This window comes from Caenorhabditis briggsae, assembly GCF_000004555.2.
Source record: "Caenorhabditis briggsae complete genome, chrI, whole genome shotgun sequence".
Taxonomy (NCBI): Eukaryota; Metazoa; Nematoda; class Chromadorea; order Rhabditida; family Rhabditidae; genus Caenorhabditis; species Caenorhabditis briggsae.
Window position 1 is genome coordinate 6304478 of NC_013489.2, and position 19096 is coordinate 6323573.

The 19096-nt window shown below is 39.2% G+C and overlaps 7 protein-coding genes across 7 annotated transcripts; 5 read left to right on the forward strand and 2 right to left on the reverse strand.

The window, feature by feature from the left end:
* Positions 1-598: 598 nt before the first annotated feature.
* On the forward strand, positions 599-2796 carry CBG25333 (the record flags this gene model as incomplete). The annotated part of the gene is made up of 2 exons (XM_045236270.1): positions 599-755; positions 2717-2796. 2 exons carry the CDS (start codon positions 599-601, stop codon positions 2794-2796), a joined length of 237 nt encoding a protein of 78 aa, XP_045099090.1.
* Positions 2797-4940: 2144 nt separating this feature from the next.
* On the forward strand, positions 4941-5938 carry CBG10761 (the record flags this gene model as incomplete). The annotated part of the gene is made up of 2 exons (XM_002639895.2): positions 4941-5239; positions 5284-5938. 2 exons carry the CDS (start codon positions 4941-4943, stop codon positions 5936-5938), a joined length of 954 nt encoding a protein of 317 aa, XP_002639941.2.
* A 1307-nt stretch (positions 5939-7245) lies between these two features.
* On the forward strand, positions 7246-8229 carry CBG10762 (the record flags this gene model as incomplete). The annotated part of the gene is made up of 3 exons (XM_002639896.1): positions 7246-7363; positions 7415-7646; positions 7872-8229. The coding sequence occupies 3 exons, from the start codon at positions 7246-7248 to the stop codon at positions 8227-8229; spliced, it is 708 nt and encodes a 235-aa protein (XP_002639942.1).
* A 924-nt stretch (positions 8230-9153) lies between these two features.
* Positions 9154-10468, reverse strand: Cbr-mdt-28 (the record flags this gene model as incomplete). The annotated part of the gene is made up of 4 exons (XM_002639897.2): positions 9154-9339; positions 9389-9670; positions 9720-10316; positions 10373-10468. 4 exons carry the CDS (start codon positions 10466-10468, stop codon positions 9154-9156), a joined length of 1161 nt encoding a protein of 386 aa, XP_002639943.2.
* Positions 10469-11237: 769 nt separating this feature from the next.
* CBG10764 lies at positions 11238-13122 on the forward strand (the record flags this gene model as incomplete). Its single annotated transcript, XM_002639898.2, has 7 exons — positions 11238-11258; positions 11305-11452; positions 11514-11641; positions 11843-11902; positions 12588-12723; positions 12769-12857; positions 12904-13122. The coding sequence occupies 7 exons, from the start codon at positions 11238-11240 to the stop codon at positions 13120-13122; spliced, it is 801 nt and encodes a 266-aa protein (XP_002639944.2).
* A 990-nt stretch (positions 13123-14112) lies between these two features.
* CBG10765 lies at positions 14113-15454 on the reverse strand (the record flags this gene model as incomplete). Its single annotated transcript, XM_002639899.1, has 2 exons — positions 14113-14574; positions 14621-15454. 2 exons carry the CDS (start codon positions 15452-15454, stop codon positions 14113-14115), a joined length of 1296 nt encoding a protein of 431 aa, XP_002639945.1.
* A 2392-nt stretch (positions 15455-17846) lies between these two features.
* CBG10766 lies at positions 17847-18456 on the forward strand (the record flags this gene model as incomplete). The annotated part of the gene is made up of 2 exons (XM_002639900.1): positions 17847-17885; positions 18001-18456. 2 exons carry the CDS (start codon positions 17847-17849, stop codon positions 18454-18456), a joined length of 495 nt encoding a protein of 164 aa, XP_002639946.1.
* Positions 18457-19096: the final 640 nt, after the last annotated feature.

Below are 19096 nucleotides of genomic sequence, written 5' to 3' on the forward strand. Positions count from 1 at the left end.
AGACAAAATAATCAAAAAAGAGAAATTTTATGAGAATTTACACATTAAAAACACGATTACAAAAAAAAGTTATTTTTAAATAAATGGGAATTTTCTTATTTTCCCCAGAACATGTAGCGTGAACATTTATTTTCATTAAATCTGGGTTTTCATGAAAAATCCACAATTTTTAAATTTATTTTTTAACGTTTTTATTAAAATTAAAGAACAAAAACACAGAATCGTTCTGTAGAACACATCTGTGAGAGAAAAATATGACGCGAAAATTAAATCACTGAATTGTTCAACAGAACGATTCTGTGAAGAACACAGTTTTGAATAGAAAAAAGAATTTCAAATTTTTCTGCGTGAGCACAGTATTTTTCAAAAAATTCGATTTGAAACTCCCTCTTATATATCAAAAATTTTCCCACTGATAAAATGTTGGTGATATTATGATGAAAAATTCGGCAGTTGACATATATTTGATATCTTTTGTAGGAACCGAGATAACAAGCTCAAAGTGAACGTATAGGGCGTTTTCTATTTGTACAAATACAGTACTTTAAAAGTCCAATAGAGCAGCCTTGCACAGTTCTCATATTTCAGCTGGACCTATATGACTGATGAGGACGATATTGGATTCGAAATTCATTATGACAAAACTGGAGCTTGCGATAAGCTAACTGAAATGGAAACTGTCTATCCGTACATCCGTTTGGAGTGTACCAATGTTCCAATCACAGGACATTTGGATGTCACTGATCTTGGAAATTGTGAGTTTTAAAAGGATTACTGTAATTTTCTGAAAGGATTAGTGCACGTATTTTAATTGCATCAAAAAAGATTACGGTATTTTTTGATGCAATTCTTCAATGGATGACTGTAGTTGTTGAGCTGCCGTATCTGCTCAAATAGAACCCCATTCTGTACGTGCACGTTGTGCTAAATTATCTATGTTCCTTTAATAGACAACAAAAATTTGTCAACTGATAAAATGTTGGAGCTATCATGATAAACACTTGAACAGTTGACAAATTTTCAGTATCACAAGAACCGAGATAATTGAGATCCAAATTAGGTACAGTACTGGCCATAAAGAATGCGACAACTGTTTTTTGACGATAACTTTTTGAAAACTCAACTTTTCAACTCGAATTTTTTACTGTAGACACATTGGAAAGTTACGAAAACTTGCGTACTTGGAAATTGCATCATCTTGCAAACAAAATTTTTTTTCAATTGTTTTCTTTTTTTTTTTCATTTTGCATATTTTTCATGATTTTTGGTTTTTTTAAATAAAGTTGAAAGACAACTAATTGGAATTAGTTTTAGTTATTGTTTTATTGTTTTTCAGATATGGTTAGACCATTCGGGAAAAAATCCTTCTCTGTGGACGAGCGAAAAAGCATTGTGCGTGGTCATGAACTCGGCGCGCATCCGAAGATACTTGCAACTCAGTTTAGTTGTTCTTCCAGCCAAATTTACCGTATTCTGAAGAAAAATCGAGATGATGTGAGGTTTCAATCAGCTTTCTCAACTAAATTTAACAATTTAGAATGGCGTTGTTCATCGCCAATCTCCAGGAAGACCCCGAACCACTTCCAGAAATATGGATCGGAACATTTTGCGCGCATGCCGAGAAGATCCTAGACGCACATCTACGGATATTCAACTTTCTGTGACGTCTCCAAATGAACCGGTACCATCGAGAAGAACTATTAGAAGACGTTTGCAAGTTGCTGGACTGCACGGGCGAAGACCAGTCAAAAAACCACTCGTCAGTTTGAAAAACCGAAAAGCTCGCGTTGAATGGGCTAAACAGCACTTGTCCTGGGGCCCCCGTGAGTGGGCAAATCACATCTGGAGCGATGAATCGAAGTTCAATATGTTCGGAACTGATGGTATTCAGTGGATTCGACGTCCCATTGGCTCCAGGTATGCTCCACAGTACCAATGTCCAACTGTGAAACATGGAGGTGGATCTGTGATGGTTTGGGGATGCTTCTCCGACACTTCTATGGGACCATTGAAGAGAATCGTTGGAACCATGGATCGATATGTGTACGAAGACATCCTGGAGAACACAATGAGACCATGGGCAAGAGCAAATTTGGGCCGATCGTGGGTGTTCCAACAGGATAATGACCCGAAGCATACTTCGGGTCATGTCGCCAATTGGTTCAGACGTCACCGTGTGAACCTCCTAGAATGGCCAAGTCAATCTCCAGACTTGAATCCCATCGAGCATATGTGGGAGGAGCTGGAACGCCGCCTCAAAGGAGTCAGAGCATCCAATGCCAATCAAAAGTTTGCTCAACTCGAAGCTGCTTGGAAGAGTATCCCGATGACGGTGGTTCAGACGCTCCTGGAGTCGATGCCACGTAGATGCAAGGCTGTTATCGATGCGAAAGGATACCCAACGAAATATTAAATCACTTTTTATTGTTACCTTTATTTTGTTTTTGACCTCCGGTGTTTCTTGAGCTTCTTTGTATAGATCTCCAAAAATGTCATTTTCATGAATTTTCGAAAAAAAATAATTTTCAAAAAAATTGTAGCAGAATATTAAAACCAACTTAGCCTAAAAGTTTATGATAGTGCTGAAAAAATCTTACCAAAAATTCGGATTGAAAAGTTGAGTTTTCAAAAAGTTATCTTCAAAAAACAAGTTGTCGCATTCTTTATGGCCAGTACTGTATCTCAAAAACGGTATATCCAAATTTCCCAATTCCAGATGTCCTTGAATTTGACAACTACTACTCGTGGTTCTCAGCTAAACAACTTCGCTACAACATCGAAATTGAGGATTTGTAAAAAAACTAAGATGATAATTATGTATAATTATTTAAGCAACTGGTTTTATTTTTCTACATTTAAATAAAAATTGGCTTTTCTAGTTTTTGGTTTGCAAGTCAGGAAGCATGGAAAACTTGTACTTCGGCAATGTAAAATTTTCGAGTTCTCAAAACAGTAACAAGTAAAACACTCAAGAAAAACATGAAACTCGTGAAATGATTGGGAAAAACTTTTAACAAATCAATTTTAATTTATTTTTTAAATTCCATCTTCCCACTCAAAAACGGAAGTTTCAGGCTATTTTTTGTTATCGATTTTCAACTTTTTTTGGTCTGAATAAAATTTCGATTTTTTATTTCAAATTACTTCCATAATTCGCGGAAGTTTCTAGACCTTTTCATGCTTTTCATCTATTTAAAGACAGAACTTTCTGTTTTTTTCCGGCTTCTTTTGTTTGCAGTTCGACCGGATGGTTTTCGTGAAGATTACTGTAGATTACTGTAGAAAAAAACATTCTTGTATACTGTAGAAAACATTCACGTCAAAACGCGGAAAAAATTTCAGAAACGATATTTTTTTCAAATTGCAAGAGATCGTTTGTTACAGTAATCTACAGTAATCTTTACGAACACTGTTTCGTCGATTTGCAGACAAAAACCTCGGGAAAATCCAACAATAATTTTTGAAATATTAGCTAACTGAAAAACCTAAAAAAAGGTCTTTAAACTTTGCGGAAATAATCTGAAAATTGATTCTCAGCTAACAAAAAACAGCCTGAAATTTACGTTTTTAAGTGGAAAATAGGAGTTTTGAAATCAAGAAAGAAAGGATTTCAACCAGATTTTAAGTCATTTCAGTCTGAAAAAAATGCACTTTCCGAGTTTTCAACTAGAAAAACCAAAAAACCATTTATATAAAAAAAGGGGGTTCACATTTTGAATTGAAAAACATTAAAGTCTAGAACACAGATCTTGGCTGACTGGGTTATTGAAAATTGGACATATTACCAAGTTGTATGTTTTCCTTTTCAAATTATATATTTCGCTATCAGTTTTCCCATTTGAAAAAAATCAGGAGGGCTTGTGAACCTGTCTATTCTGAGCCTGGTTTTCTCATTTCAATGATACCGATCAGAACAACGACAAAACGATTGATGACGTGGCAAACGACCCAAAAGAACCGGTTCTGTGGTTTCAGGTGACAAGGTGCAGCCGGAAACCGGCGGACAACGGACATATCTGGTTCTCACCTCGTTTCTCAAGATGGATGGCCACTGATAGGCAAACAGTCTCCGCATATATCATCCCGGCAGCAACCAGAGCTGCGCGGATAGTCCGTGTCTTTTGCCCGCCTATTTTTCCTTTTTGTCCGTTGTCCCTTGCCCAAACAAAACATTTCGCTGCCCCTTCATCTCTGGCGGGAATCAAATCTGACCATACTCGAGATGGTAAACACATTCAAATGAATCAAGCAATAACTACCTTGAGCCCGATGCATGTCTTCTTTATTTACTTCCTCTCACCGCTCCGTTGAATGACTTTTCCTTATGACAATTTAGAGAGATTTCCCAAAAATGAAATTTAGAAAATTGATAGGCGAACTAAATTATTCTCCAATTTACTAATTCTTGTTATTTGGATACAAACTCTTATAAAGTTTTTATTCCATTCAAAACTCTGCTCAAAATAGTTTCTTATATCTGTCGATTTCGGATCACTAATTTTTTTTTCTGTCGTTTAACTCATTTGGATACTAAACTCTTGTTTTTAGGGGATCTAACTATGTCTGAACCTTAGGGAACATAGGGCATTCCCAGAAGACAAGTCAATCCAAAAACCCCACCTATAATTGTAGGGTTGATTCCTGTGGGAAAGTATGTGTTAACCAGTCAAGGCCCAGACCTGCACTCCCCATTTTGGATTATCTCCCGCCTCATAATATGACCCCTTCTTTCTTTCCTTCACCGTGCTCTATTGGAAATGCATGAACTGTCGGTTTTCCGCCCATTTTTGGCTGTACCTTGACTCGTTTTTTTGGTCATTTGCCAGCTCATAAGATATACCTTCTCTTTTTATTCACTCTCTATTTCGATCGCCTATCGCTGTTTTTGCCATTTTTGTTTCTCTAAAATCTTTCAAGTGTGTTTTTCAGAACAACTCAAAATGCGTCTACTCAAATATCCGTATCTGGTCCAGCGAGAGATTCTTGAAAACATGGAGTATCCCGATCTATTTATGCTCTCCTTCGTCTCTAAGAATACGAAGAAATTAATCAAATCGACTCAGATGAACAGATTCAAAATGATAAGCTCAATCAAGTATGACACGGATAGAACTGATCAACCATATGTGTATATTGCCCACGAGAACTCTAATGACCAGATAATGAGAATAGTCGAGGACAAGGAGACGAAAAAAGACGATTTTCAGCTGAGCATCTCTGGAAAGACGATTAATTTTCGGTAAGCCCCATGGATGAATAATTAAAAGCTGTTATGTATTTCAGACTCCAAGAAGATGATCGTAATTCACGGTTGGAATTACCCGAACGTTTCTTTTCACCGTACCCTGTAATCACTTACAAACAATGTGACAAGGAATCTGTAATAAAATCCATTCACGACTATTTGCTGGATTTTTTCGGAACGTCTGTGAAGTATCTTTGGCAAGCACAAGACTTCAAGGACACTGATTTTTATATTCCATTTGTTTCTCAACTTCAAAACGTTTCATTCTGTATTGATTTGTGGCTTGGCTGGAACTTTGAGGAGATGGCAAGACTTGAAAACTTTTTTGCCTTATCTCCAATTTTGAAATCGATTCAAATGTATGCTCGGACGACATCGCAGCCATTCAACCCGAAATCAAAGTTTTATCAAGCCGAATCTGTTGAAATCGATCAATACCAACACACTGTTCCGGATATTTTGGGCCGATTCCAAGGAAGACAAGCATTTATAAGATGCGCTGAATGCAAGAGATCCGCTTTGATTGAGTTCATGAATCGATGGAAATCAGGAGAGGAATTTCAAAATTTGGAATACTTGAAAATCGAAATATTCGGCGGCGAAGTCCTTCAAAATCAAATTTTGAATGCAATTGAAGCAAAACAGCTTGATGCGACTAAACAACCACCAACACACAACGTGCCCAAAGTGTGAGTTAATTTTTTTCAATATTTCGAAAATCTGGCTATCAGAAGACCACCCTATTGGAGCTCCATTATCTCGGTTCTTGTAAGAGATATCGGAAATTTGTCAACAGATAAAATAGTGTTGGTATTATGATAAATATTTTATCAGTTGAAAACGTATTGATATCTTTCAAAGGAGCGGAGATAATTGAAGTCAAACTTGACAGCAGTGTGGGGCCCTTCTATTACGGTGTTACGTTCCTCTTTTTGATTATCTCTAAAGTCATCATTTTTCAGATACAATTGGTATAATCGAAATCCCAAGACGGACCCAATCATCAGTCACTCGTACATCGTTAGACAGACTGATAATCGTGTAGCTACTGTTCTGATACAATGGAATACACTCACTTTTGGAGTATGGGATGCAACCGAGGAGCAGTTTTTGGGAATGGTGAATTAGCTATTGATAGAATGGTTTTCGAAAAGCTAGCTAACTTCATTAATTCTGTCTATTCCTTTTCATTCTTCACTCAACGATCTTTTATCTCTCCTACTTTGCCCGCCCCTTTTTATCGCATTCTTATCTCAAAAAAAAAAATACCAACTGAAAATTTCGCCGAAGCCCCCCCCCCTTGCAAACGATACCGTACGAAGCGAAATTTAACTCCGAAAAATAGAATCTCTATAATCTGTACTTCACCGAAAAGCCAAACCTTGTCTCCCTGTCATTTTTCACCCAACGATCTGCTATGCCTTCTACTTCGCCCCGCTCCTTCTGCCCCTTTTTTGAAAATGTGTAAAAAAATTGAATTAATAAAAAATAAAATTAAGTTATACAACTGGTTTCTCTTCTACTACCATATTTTTTAACAGTGAAAATTGGCTTCTAGCTTTTGGTTTGCAAGTTTGGAGTGTAAAACTCCCAAAACAAAAACCGGTATGATTGAGAACTTTCAGAGCTCGAGAGCTCCAAATTAAAAAAATTTAGTTTTTTATAAACTGTAAATTGTAGATTTTTGATTTAGAAAATCAGTTTCCCCAAATTTCAAATGTCTTCTTCAATTGTCCCCAAATTTTTTAGACCTTTTCAGGTTTTTGTACAATTCTACGGGACGGTTTTTGTAAAGATTACTGTTAATTACTGTAGACCCCCTTCTCATTGGAGCGCATCTGCACACCACAGTAGGTCAAATCGTAATTATTAAATATAGGTCAGGTACGCCCGTAAAGCGTGAACTTTGGATATAACAGATTTCCAGATTTTCCAGATTTTCCACTAGAAGCCCTCAAGAAGAACTATTCTGAAAATCATCAATATTTCTGAAAACCAGTATGACGCATTTTCAAATTCTAATCATCCTCCTCCTCGCTGTGCCATTTGCTTCCTGTAACCCACATTTGGAAGAACCAGTTTACAAAGCAGTAAATACAACAGAAATCAAGTATTTGGGTGAGTGAGAAATAGAGCGAACTAGTAACCCGATCAAATTTGAATATTCAGTTCACAAATACCAACCAACATTCGCTCCGTGTAAATACGGCGCTCAATTTGGTTTCGACCAGCCATTTGCTGTTTCTGATCCGCATGGTAGTTTCAATGTACCCAGAAAGTGTTGTGAGAAGTGTGAAATACTGCATACAACGCTTACAAATGGTGTTGAAGCTACGTTTTGTTGTCTGCCAAGTACTCCAGTAAGACATGGAAAAGGAGCATATACATTTGGTGGCTCAAAGTGAGATTATTTTCAAGGTCCATCGAAAATCGGCGACCACCGACCGGACAGAAGTCGCACCTTTGTGTTTTTAAATATCCCAGAGAGCGTTTGCGTACGTAGTTTTTCGATTTTTTGAATCACGTACGCAAACACTTACTGTTGACGCGCGAATGAACGGTCGGCGGTCGCCAATTTTCGACCGACACTTCGGTCGTCTAAACAGCTACATAAAACAAATTTCAGTGGGAATGATCCACTTGTCATTTTGACGAATCCACTGAGCATTGTATTTGACCGAATCGTTCCACCCGACTTGAAAGAGAAAGATTACCGAACGTGGCACAACGAAGGAAAGCCGACCCGACTTGGAGCTGGAGCGTACGCTTATGCATTTCTTGGAATAGCCACGTGTCAGACTGTCGTCCTGATCCTTGTCGTCGTCTTCTACTACGTGTCACACCAACGAATCACTCTGGAGACCATCGCCGACTGCGACTACGAAATTGAGCAGGAGGTGAAGGTTTTCAATCCGTCGAAGAGTGCAATGATGTCGGAAAATATGAATTCCGATTTGATGTCAATGTCTCAAGCAGCAGTTTAGAGAACTAGAAAGATTGTATAAAGATCAATTGAAAGTAAACAAGCAATTTATCATTATATCAGTACATGTGACATGTTATTTGATTTCTTTACTTCGTTTTCGCCGTAACCTATTTGTAATCAAGACGACTTATCACACACTATATCAGCTGAGAGTAATACAGAAATGTCAAATTTCAAATTATTTTAATCATTTACAAGTTGTTCAGTATTCACATGGATTGGCTCTGCGCCCTTTTTTCAGGCACGATTTCTAAACAAGATTCTCTCACGGAGTGGCATGCGTGGCGCTTCAAAGTAGAGCTCGTCGATGAGCAGATCGTCCGGCTCGAATTGCCATTCGGCGGAGATGATCTGGAAAATTTGAACTTGTTTCTAGATGTCCAAAAAAGAAAAAAATCTTTGGTATATGAGATATTGTATTTGGACTACTAAACGGGGTGGTTGGGGGACGTGTTCGGATGGCTGGTGTGAGAAGAATACACGTAATAACACAAAATCATTTGTGTGGGGAGAAAAATAGAGGAGGGGAGCTTACAGTGCATGATTTGATGAGGTAATCGTACATCTGACAAAATATAGGCAACATCCACACAGACATTCTCAGTCAGTCTATGGAGAATGGGGCGCAGGTGATGATGATACTGGAGAACAGGTCAAGTCGAGGTGGTGTAATGGAAGGGGAAGAAAAAAAAAACAAAAAAAGAAAAAGATTGAATAGCAAGACAACAGATGCCATCATCGCCAGCCTATCACTTGCTTTCTATATCAAAAAATTTGTGAGGGTGGGAGGGAGGAAAGGAGGGCAAAGGTCTGACACAAAAGCAAATATAATCGAGAAATTGTATTGTGCCAGAGCTATTTGACATGAAAGGAATTTTATAGATATAAATTTATGTATGTGAGATGTATTTTAGAAGGAAAGTTACTGTTCGGTTTGCTGACGGACCAAGAGGCTAGTCGTCCAGGTGGTCAACTCGGCGATTCGTTGGCGGGCCTCGTTCAGAACCTCATCGCGAACCTTGTAGACGTCTTCGGCTTCCGACAGGTTTGTCTTCAGCTTCTCCAAGTAGTCAACGGTGGATTCGATTCGGGTTCCGTCTCCGAAAACCTGAACGAGGAAAAAGGATTATTTAAAAAATCCGAAAATGTCTCCTCACATTTTGTCCCTTCTCACGCAACGCCTTCAACTGTGTAGCCAACTGTTCGGAACTCTGTTGAATGTGTTTCATCAGCATCTCTTCTGGAGCCACCTTATATTGATTGGCCTCTTCTTCCATCTTGTTCTTGAAGTCCACTACCGATTGGGAGAGCTCGTTGGTTCTCTCGACGACCCACGTCTTCTTCTCACGGATGACATCCAGCAAGACAAATGATTGACTGAGTTGCTCGAGATAGGCGCGAGTTCTCTCGTTGATCGGATCGATGACGTGATCGTGAGCCTTAAAAAACTAGACGGATTTTAGAAATTCAACGGCGCTTCTCGATTACCTTGTTGTTGACGCCTTGAACGATCAGCGAAGCCAGATTTTTGACTCTTTGAGTGATGGTCAGGTTGATAGATGGTGGCACTTCAATATTGAGTCCCTTTTGGACGGCACCATCAAGGATATCAAGAAGTGAGTTGGTGTTCTCTTGCACCTTTTCAACTGGAACCATTGCGATGCGTTGCGCTTGATGAAGAGCAGAGTAGATTCTATGCTCAACGGCAAGCTCTGCTTCCTTAATACTGGAGATGGCGCTGGTTCCGAGCTTCTTTGCGTTGTCAACTTGATCGAGAACAAGAGCTGCACCACCGGCGCTCAAAGCCAATGAGAATTGTGTGAGAACGACTGCTGCTCCGATTCCAAACGTTCCAGTGACAATGGCGGCTTGCTTTCCGGTTTCAACAGCGCTCTTGGCTCTCTCAGTTCCATAGGACACAGCTTCATAAGCGGTGTTCTTTGGTTTCACGTAGTACGAATTATATCCGTCGTATGCTTTTTGTGTCGCATAGTTGCTGACTTTCGTCACATTCTCCTCGGCGGCGGTGAATGTCGAGTTGATCAGTGGATGGAACTCTTTGGTCTTTGTGTATGCATTGATAGCCTGAAAAATATAAAAATAGACATGTTGGTGATAAAAGTACAAGCCAAGCGACCTACCGTCTGAACGTAGGCATTCTCGAGCAACTGGTCGTAATAGCTCTGTACTTGGGCTTGTTGGTCCTCGACCTTGGCGGATTGTTCGACCTCAGCCATTGTTTTTTTCTGGAATATTAGAGATGTCGATGCAAAAGCAGAAATGAATTGAGGTGTTCTTCTCGAAAACATAGAGAATGGAGAGAGAAATAGTGGAATTGGAGACTACTCAGCTACTATTTGTACCCTCCCGAGCGTACTTTGCCCCTTGTGAACAGATGATGGGGTGACTCAGTTTCGCAATAGTTTATTGAGGGTATCCGCGCTACGAAACTACATTGTAGCTTTCGAGGATCGTGTAATTACGCGTATACATTGAGAACCTAGAAAAACCAAGGAAAAGTCCAGAAAACAGTGGGCAAACTTTGTCTTCTCCTAAACAATTCTCCTTACCGTAGAAAAAAAAATTCGGTGAAATGTCTTTTTCGCCGATAATGAGAGAATTGATAAAGAGAAATCGAGAAACTTCGTTCAAGAACGTCTCCGAAAGTTGTCAACAACTTACACGATTTCATTTGAAAATGGCGCCATTATATCAAAGAAATCGCTTCGAAGCCCTGAAGATAAACTAACCGCGCCTTTAAAAACTACAGTAGTTTGGTTTAAAGGGACATGGCTCGAAATGCAAAAAAAAAAGCTTCCGCTTCATGAGAAAAATTTGTTATTGTCGATATTTTTCGCAAAACTGTTGTTTTTCTCGATGTTTCCTCTAGACGCAGAGAAAAACCCCGCAAAGTACTATGATTGATCGTGATCGCAGTTCGTTGTTTTTCAGAAATACATGCGAACTGGCCTTTTCCGGATAACATCGGTGTGTTTCAAAGAGAAAATGGTAAAACCGAAAAAAGACGTAAGCCATCAACGACCAAGAAAGAAAATAAACTAAATGATTCTAGAAACTCGTCAGTAAATGCGTTCCGGCCGGCGATAAGAGTGGCGAGATTGATAAAAAAGCGCAGGAATCAGCGATTTTCGCGGACAGTGAAGGTCGCATCGGACTACGGATTCATGCGAAACCGGGCGCCAAGAAAAGTGGTGTTGTAGGTAAGAGGATTCTTGCAAGAGAATAAAAGAAGATAGATTAATGTTTACTACATTTTCTCAGCAATCAACGAGTCCGAAATCGATGTAGCAATTGGTGCGGCGCCACGCGAAGGAGCTGCTAATGAGGAGCTGGTTTCGTATTTGATGAGCGCGTTGGGCCTTCGGAAGAACGAATTACAGTTCGATAAGGTAAGAAAAGAAGTACAGTTGTTGTTCATTAAAGTGGTAGGAAGATGTTATCTACTGGAAACTAAAACAAGCGTAAATAAGGAGAAACCAGTGTCGGCTGCAGAACCTTTTATACAGAAACACCCTGTTCAAGCTATTCACGTGAAAAATAGCTGGCTGATTGAGGGAACTTGCAACGAACGATCAGCAGAATCTTTTCAGGGTGCAAAGTCGAGGAGTAAAGTGGTGCTGATAGAGACGAAACGGTTGAGCATGGAGGAGGTGCGAAGCAAGTTGCAGCAAGAAATTGGAAACTGATTTTTTTTGTATGTTTTATGTTGAATTTTGATGAATGTTCCTGTATATAAAGTGTGACAGTAAAACCGTCCTCTTTAAAAAATGTGAAGAAGAACCAGAAGATTGCACGTGGCAGTGAATCTGAAAGTGTCCAAAATCCATATTATGCCCATTTTGCGCAGTTTCTAAAACTCTTATCTGAGTTCTCGAAAACTTCGAAAACTCAAAAACATGATTTTGTAGCTATTCCTTTTTCAATTTGTTCACCTGTTATTGTATTTCCTATATTTAGAAGAACTTTATTTCCCACCCAAAATGTCTAGACACCCCCTTTTCCTTGTTTACCACTTCTCTTCTTATCTCTTACACCATTTCATCATCTCTTCTCATCCGCTTCAAGAATCCACGTGTTAATACATCCCTCGGTTTCTAAATAAGCCAGCCAGCCAGCACAAAATTAGTGTCTCTGATTCTCTAATTTCTCTTGTTTTTTCCTTTTTCCTCTGTCCACCTCTCTCCCAGACGCAACATCTCTCTTCATTATCAGTGATCACTGACAACACAAAATGAGAACTTCTTTCCGTCTTCTTCTCGCCAATTGTTGTTTCGTTTTCTGCATTCTGGTCTGTTCCTTGATCGTTCTGGAAGTTTTGTGAATTCTTTTTTGTAGACACCTATAGTTTCTGCTGACGCTGAACCAGAATTGTGTGATACGTATGAGATTGTGGAGCGAAAGTTTCATTGTGGGCCACATGGATACCTTCTGCATTATGGACTTCGAAATTGCCTAGTTTTCAATAATCAAAGTATTCAAAATTTTTCTTCTCTTTGAATTCAAAATATTATTTCAGGTATCTTGGATCAGTTCACTCCAAAGGGTCGAGAGTTCGTCGGTTGCTCAACTGGATGTCTCGTCAAAGCGATTCTCAATATTTCTGAAGTAAGACATAAAAACTTAGAAGTATATATTTTATTAATTCCTTCAGTTTTCTACAAGCTGTCTTCAAATACAAGAAGAAGCGTTCAAATCGCACGTCGACTGCTACCTGAACTGCAACTTTTGTGATGTTTGCAAAACAGAGAAGCTCGCTTTTCTGAAAAGTTATGATTGGTCAGACTTCCTGAGCTTCGCCGCCCTGCAACAAGTCTACGCAATTGTTCGAAAATGTGGAGTGTTTGGCTGTTTTAAAGTGTTCGATTTTTGATTTTTCTCCATTGATGTCGAAAAATTTATTTTGTTAATTTTGTGTATTGCTTCGGGTCTTTTTCTCTGGTTATAATAAATAGCGAAATTTTGATTCCCGAATTCGGTAAATACTAGAGATGTCCGGAATGACTTTTTTGAGAAACGGAATCCGGAATCCGGAATGAAATTAAATTTCCGGAATCCGGAATTTTGAGGTCTCCGATGGGTCGAAAAATTTTCAAAAACATATTTTGCTATATTTTTACATTTTTAATCGCGGAAGTTTGAAGAAGTCAAAGAATTCCTGCAGATTAACACATGTTCTGAAAAATCAGGAATAAAACATTTTCTCGTAATCCGGAATCCGTTATCCGGACGAATGATAATTTTCCGGAATCCGGACAGAAATATTTTTCACGGAATCCGGAATGAAAAAAAGAACGGAATCCGTAATACGGAATACGGAATCCGGAACCCGGACATCTCTGGTAAATACAGAAGAGTTAAGATTAAACCGGTGGAAATATAATGAATTTCGATTTACTTCTGACAATCCAAAAATGAGCTACAGTAAACACAAAATGAGCTACAGTAATCCAAAAATGAGCTACAGTAATCCAAAAAAAAGCTACAGTGATCCCAGAATGTGCTACAGTAATCCTGAAATGAGCTAGAGTAACCCAACAATGAGCTAAAGTAACCCCGAAACTACAGTAACCCAACAATGAGCTACAGAAATCCAAAAATGAGCTACGGTAAAAGTCAAATTTGTTTTTTTAGAACACTCCAGTATGGGGGTCCTATTTTTTGAATGCATCTTCTCGTTATTCTTCTTTTTCTCTTCCAATACAGTACGAATCTTTGAAAAAAAAGCCGGTTTATTATTTGACAGTTGATAATTATTATTTCACAGATGGAGAGAAAAAAACAAATGACATGATTACATGAGACATACAGTTAGAAATATGGAAATCGAAGAAGTGAGAGATAATTAGATTATATAGAAAAGTTAATCAGATGATGGAGCAGGAACAGTAGCAGCAAGGCATGGAGCACATTTGAAGCTAGTGGTGTAGTTCTTGTATCCTCCGTTGCTGCATCTGAAGTGGACCCATCCAGCACATCCAAAACATTGGCAAGTTCCGGCTCCAGCTGTTTTGGAGCATACTGTGCATATCAACTTCTGGGTGGTCTTCTTTGATTTTGGTTGTTTTCGTTTGGTGGCGGGTGTGGATGGTTGGGCAGAGACGAGAGCGGCAGGTTGATTGGCGGCGACTGGAACGGAAGAGGAGGATGGAACAAAGGTAACTTCTGGTGGAGCATTAGTGACTGGATCCACTGATTTTGACATCTTCTTCTCCGGAACAACATCGACTAAAGTCTTCTTTTTGATTGAAACATGGCGTGGCTTCTTCTCGACGACGGCTAGCACGACTAACTGCTTCACTTCAGTCAGAAAATTCGACAGAACCTGAAAAAAGGTAAACATGATTATTTTGTGAGAAACACTAATTAACCTTATTCGATTCATCTTCAATTTTGGCTTTCTTCACTGGATTTTCATCCTGTCCATTTCCAGTTCTAACTCTTTTCATTGGACCGGCCCTCTTTGCTTCCTGCTTCATTTTCTTCTCCTCTTTGTTCTTTTCCTTTTGAAGTCTTGCCAGTTGAGCAGCTTTTGCCTTTTGCGCCTTGATCTGGAGCATAGCCTTTTTCTCAGCCTGACGTCTAGCTTCCCATTCTTCTGCTTCAATCTGCCTGGTCGTCTTCACTCTCTCCCGTTTACCAGTAACTGGAAGAGCAGAACTGAGCACTCCGGCAGTCTTGCAGGCCTTGAGTCCTTTAAGTTCTCTGGCATTCTTCTTCACATGGAGACAATTATCCCAATTTGCAATAGCTCGAGCTCTGGAGAGATAGAGTGCTCCTGCGGCAGCGGAATGGTTTCTGGCGATGATGTAGTCGATGTTCATCAATGGATTTTGCTTGATGTCGTTATAAACCAAATCGAAGAATGTTGGACCAATAAAATCGGAAAAGGTTTCATCATCTTCTTCGACAACTTCCGTTTTGATTTCTTCTGTATTGATTAACAGCGTCTGAACTGGTTGATTCATCTTTTCGACTTTTCGCTCCTCCATTTCCTGTTTGATATCGTCCAATTTGACCGGCATGGTTCCATAAGATGCATCTTCTTCGATGATCTCCTTCTTTGGACTTTTCGCCAAAAAGTCAAAGTTGTAGAAGGATCTGACATTTGGAGGTGGAGCATCAGATTCTCCGATTATCTTCCGCCACTGTTGCGTCTCATATTCACCTCGAGCCTGCTCGGCAAGTTGATGAGTGGATGGCATGAGGATGTTTGAATGCAATGGGAGTTGAGATCTGAAAATTGGACAAAAAGGAACTAGAGAGAAAAAAGAATTATAGAAGGTAGAGGTGAACGGAAGAAGAGTAATTGAATGAATGAATCAGTCGAGTTCTGCATATTGACAACGTCTTTACCTTGCAACGCTCCGCCCCTTTCTTTCTTCCCGTGGGAAACCATCATTATATTACCAGGTGTATATCGCCTTAAACTTTTATAGTTACCAGATAGCCATTGTACAGTAACCCTCTGGGAAGTAGTTAGCCATATAGTGAATAATTATGTGGACAAGGTGAAGGAGCTAGAACAGGATGTACTAGCAGAATGGAACAAGACTATAGGAGTTATTGTGAGAAGTTAATCTTCAAAACGATTTAAACTAGTCAGAAAGTTGGATCAAAAACTGATCAAAGGAAAACTAAAAGTCTATAGCGGATACTGTCCACCAGATTCCCATATTGGATTATGATCACCTCAACCCAATGATCTAGAAATTGGAAAAAAGAAAAATATGCTCAAAACTCTGAATCGGGAGTTTCGGTCTATAAGACAGCTGTACTGTTTTCAATTTCGAAAGTTCAAATACACAACGCAAGTCGAATAAGGATTAGGAACGAATGAGAAAATTGGTAAAAATTCAAAACTGACGTTCTGGTATTTAAAGGTTGGGGGACATGAAAAAAATAATGTTCTCGAAATTCCGCTTAAGTATGCCCCTCGAGGAGTTGAACTTGTGGGGGCGAGGATTGAGGGCGCGGCGCCGCTACCGACTGAGCTACGCGGGCAAAGAGAAAACTGCAGCCCGATTGCATACATTGCATACAAAGGCGAGGACGACAGCTGTACGCAGAGTGACATTGAGCGTTGTACACTGTTACGGTAGAATGCATACTCTGGCCCCAAAAATCATCCGTAAAATCTCCTGTTCTCCCCACCTTTAAATATGACTACTCTAATCCAGTGAACAGGGATGTGAAAAGAGTAAGAAGTTTCGTGAAATCTTAAGCATTTCAAATTTTGGGTTCTGAGCGAAACGTTGAAACTAATCAGAAACTTCTTATCTTTGGAGTCAATTTGAATGTGAATTCTACAAGGAACAGTTAGGTTGGATACGAGAGAACTGGATGAGCGACTAAGGAGAGGTATTTATTAACCGGAAAGTAACTGAACTGACTATCTAGCAATATTCTTGGTCCACTGAATCGGCTCTTTCCGGGAAGAACGGTCCCAACGAATTGGGATAACGGTCCCATTGTTCCGATAACGGTCCCAATTTCTCGAGAACGGTCCCAACGTTCCGACAACGGTCCCAAGGGTATGACAACGGTCCCAACCAGGCTTAATCTGGAAATCCTATTTAAACAACGGAAATTGTAAATTTTGTTTCAACTAAGAAACACATTTCAGCAACAAAAACGAACAGTTTGCTGATGATTGAGAATACCAGTACTTTTTTACTGGAAATTTTCAGAGTATATTTGGTTTATTATTATAGGCTTAAGCTGAAATGACTTGTTCACAACAGTGCCGGAAAAGGCGTTTTGGCCTAAGCCTACAATACAAGAAAACGTGATACTTTGTGAAAAATTCCTGTCAAAAAGTACTGAAATTCCCAAGTATAAGTGAAATATTAAATTTTCCATTGGATTTTCAAAGACCATTCCGTTTTTTCTGTATTACGGGAATAGGGTTTCCAAATCAAGCCTGGTTGGGACCGTTGTCATACCCTTGGGACCGTTGGCGGAACGTTGGGACCGTTCTCGGAACAATGAGACCGTTGTCGCAATTCTTGGGAGCGGTGGTCCGATGATGGGACCGCCGGTCCCGTTTTGGGACCGTTCTTCCCGGAAAGAGCCACTGAATCTACTATGAAATCATGTACAGAAGCGCGGAGAGCTAATACAGTGTAAAAGCTTTCAGCATAATTCTATTAGTAGCTTCATAGATACAATTCCATGTGAAGGACGGAACATTGGGATGATCTAGGAGATAGAAAAAAGGGACTGAATGATGTTTCAATACCTGGATTTTTAAAATTATCTAGGAGATGCTAACATGAAAGAAGAAAGAAGAATGATAGAAGAACTAGAAAAACGGAAGAGGAGAAGACATAATGAATCTACCAAGAATGGATGACTGAATCGTGGATATTGACAGTGTCTTCCCTGACAATCGTCTTCTCGTGGGAAAAATTATTATATTAATAACTGCAGGTGATCTTAAGTTTTTTGTGACCTCAGTTTGTCATGTTACTCAAAAAGTGTACAGTAACCCGCTGGGAAAGAGTGAACCATATAGTAGGAAGAGTTGAAGGGATAATGTTGTTATTTCATTAATCGGGTTTCTCTTTTTCTTTTAAGTACAAGAAGGAGAAGAAAATGAAGCAGGAAGCAAAGAAGACCGGTCCTTCGAAAAGAGTTAGAATTGCTATTGGACAGGACGAAAATCCAGTGTAGAAACCCAAAATCAATCATGAATCCAATAAGATTTGTTAGCATTTCTCACAGTATAATTCTATTTCAATTTTTTCAGGTTCTGTCAGGCGTTTTGACTGAAAGGAAACCATCAGTCATCCCAGCCGTCGTCGAGAAGAAGACACGTCACATCGCTAACAAAAGAAAGACTCCAGTAGCTGTTGTTCCAGAGAAGAGTCCAGAATCAGTGGATCCAGGTAAAAATGCTCAATCAGATGTCACCGCTCCATCCTCCTCTTCCGTTCCAGTCGCCGTCAGCCAACCTTCCGCTCGAGATGCTTCCCAACCATCCACACCCACCACCAAAAGAAGACAAACAAAATCAAAGAAGACCACCCAGAAGTTGATATGCACAGTATGCTTCAAAACCGCTGGAGCAGGAACTTACCAATGTTATGGATGTGCTGGCTGGGTCCACTTCAGATGCAGCAACGGAGGATATAAAAACTACAACACCAGTTTCCGATGTGCTCCATGCCTTGCTGTTACTGTTCCTGCTCCATCATCTGATTAACTTTTCTCTGTAATCTAATTATCTCTCACTCCTTCGATTTTCTTTCTAACTGTATTTCTCATTTAATCGTGTCATTTGTTTTTTTCTCTCCATCTGTGAAATAATACTATCAACTGTCAAATAATAAATCCAGTTTTTTTTCAAAGCTTTGTACTGTTTTGAAGTAGAAAAAAGAAAAACTAAAAGATGAATAACACAGTATGCTTCATAAAAGAAGGACCCCATCTCCACGAGCGTTCAGAAAGAAAATACTTTAAATAACCAAATTCTTTGAAGCTTATAGTTAGAAATATTAGAAGTTTTCACTTTTTTTGATTTTCAGGTTTTCAAAATAATTTTTATAACTTTTTATTGCTTTCTGGAAGCTTTCAAATTTTAATGCAATTCTTGGTTTCGAATCTTCTGAAGAAAAAGTCGGAGGCTTCAAGATTGCCAAAATCCTCTTTCTCTATTTTCCATCTCACGAACGTCCTCCAAAATTTCCAATCTTTCACCCCTCACCATAAATTTCCTAAATCTCTTCCTCTTACCTAAATTCTTCTGACTCCATCTTCTTCACTATGAGCTCATAATTTGTCTTCTTAACTCTATTTCATTCTCTTTTCTTACGCGATGAGAAAACAACGGAGCGGAACCACCT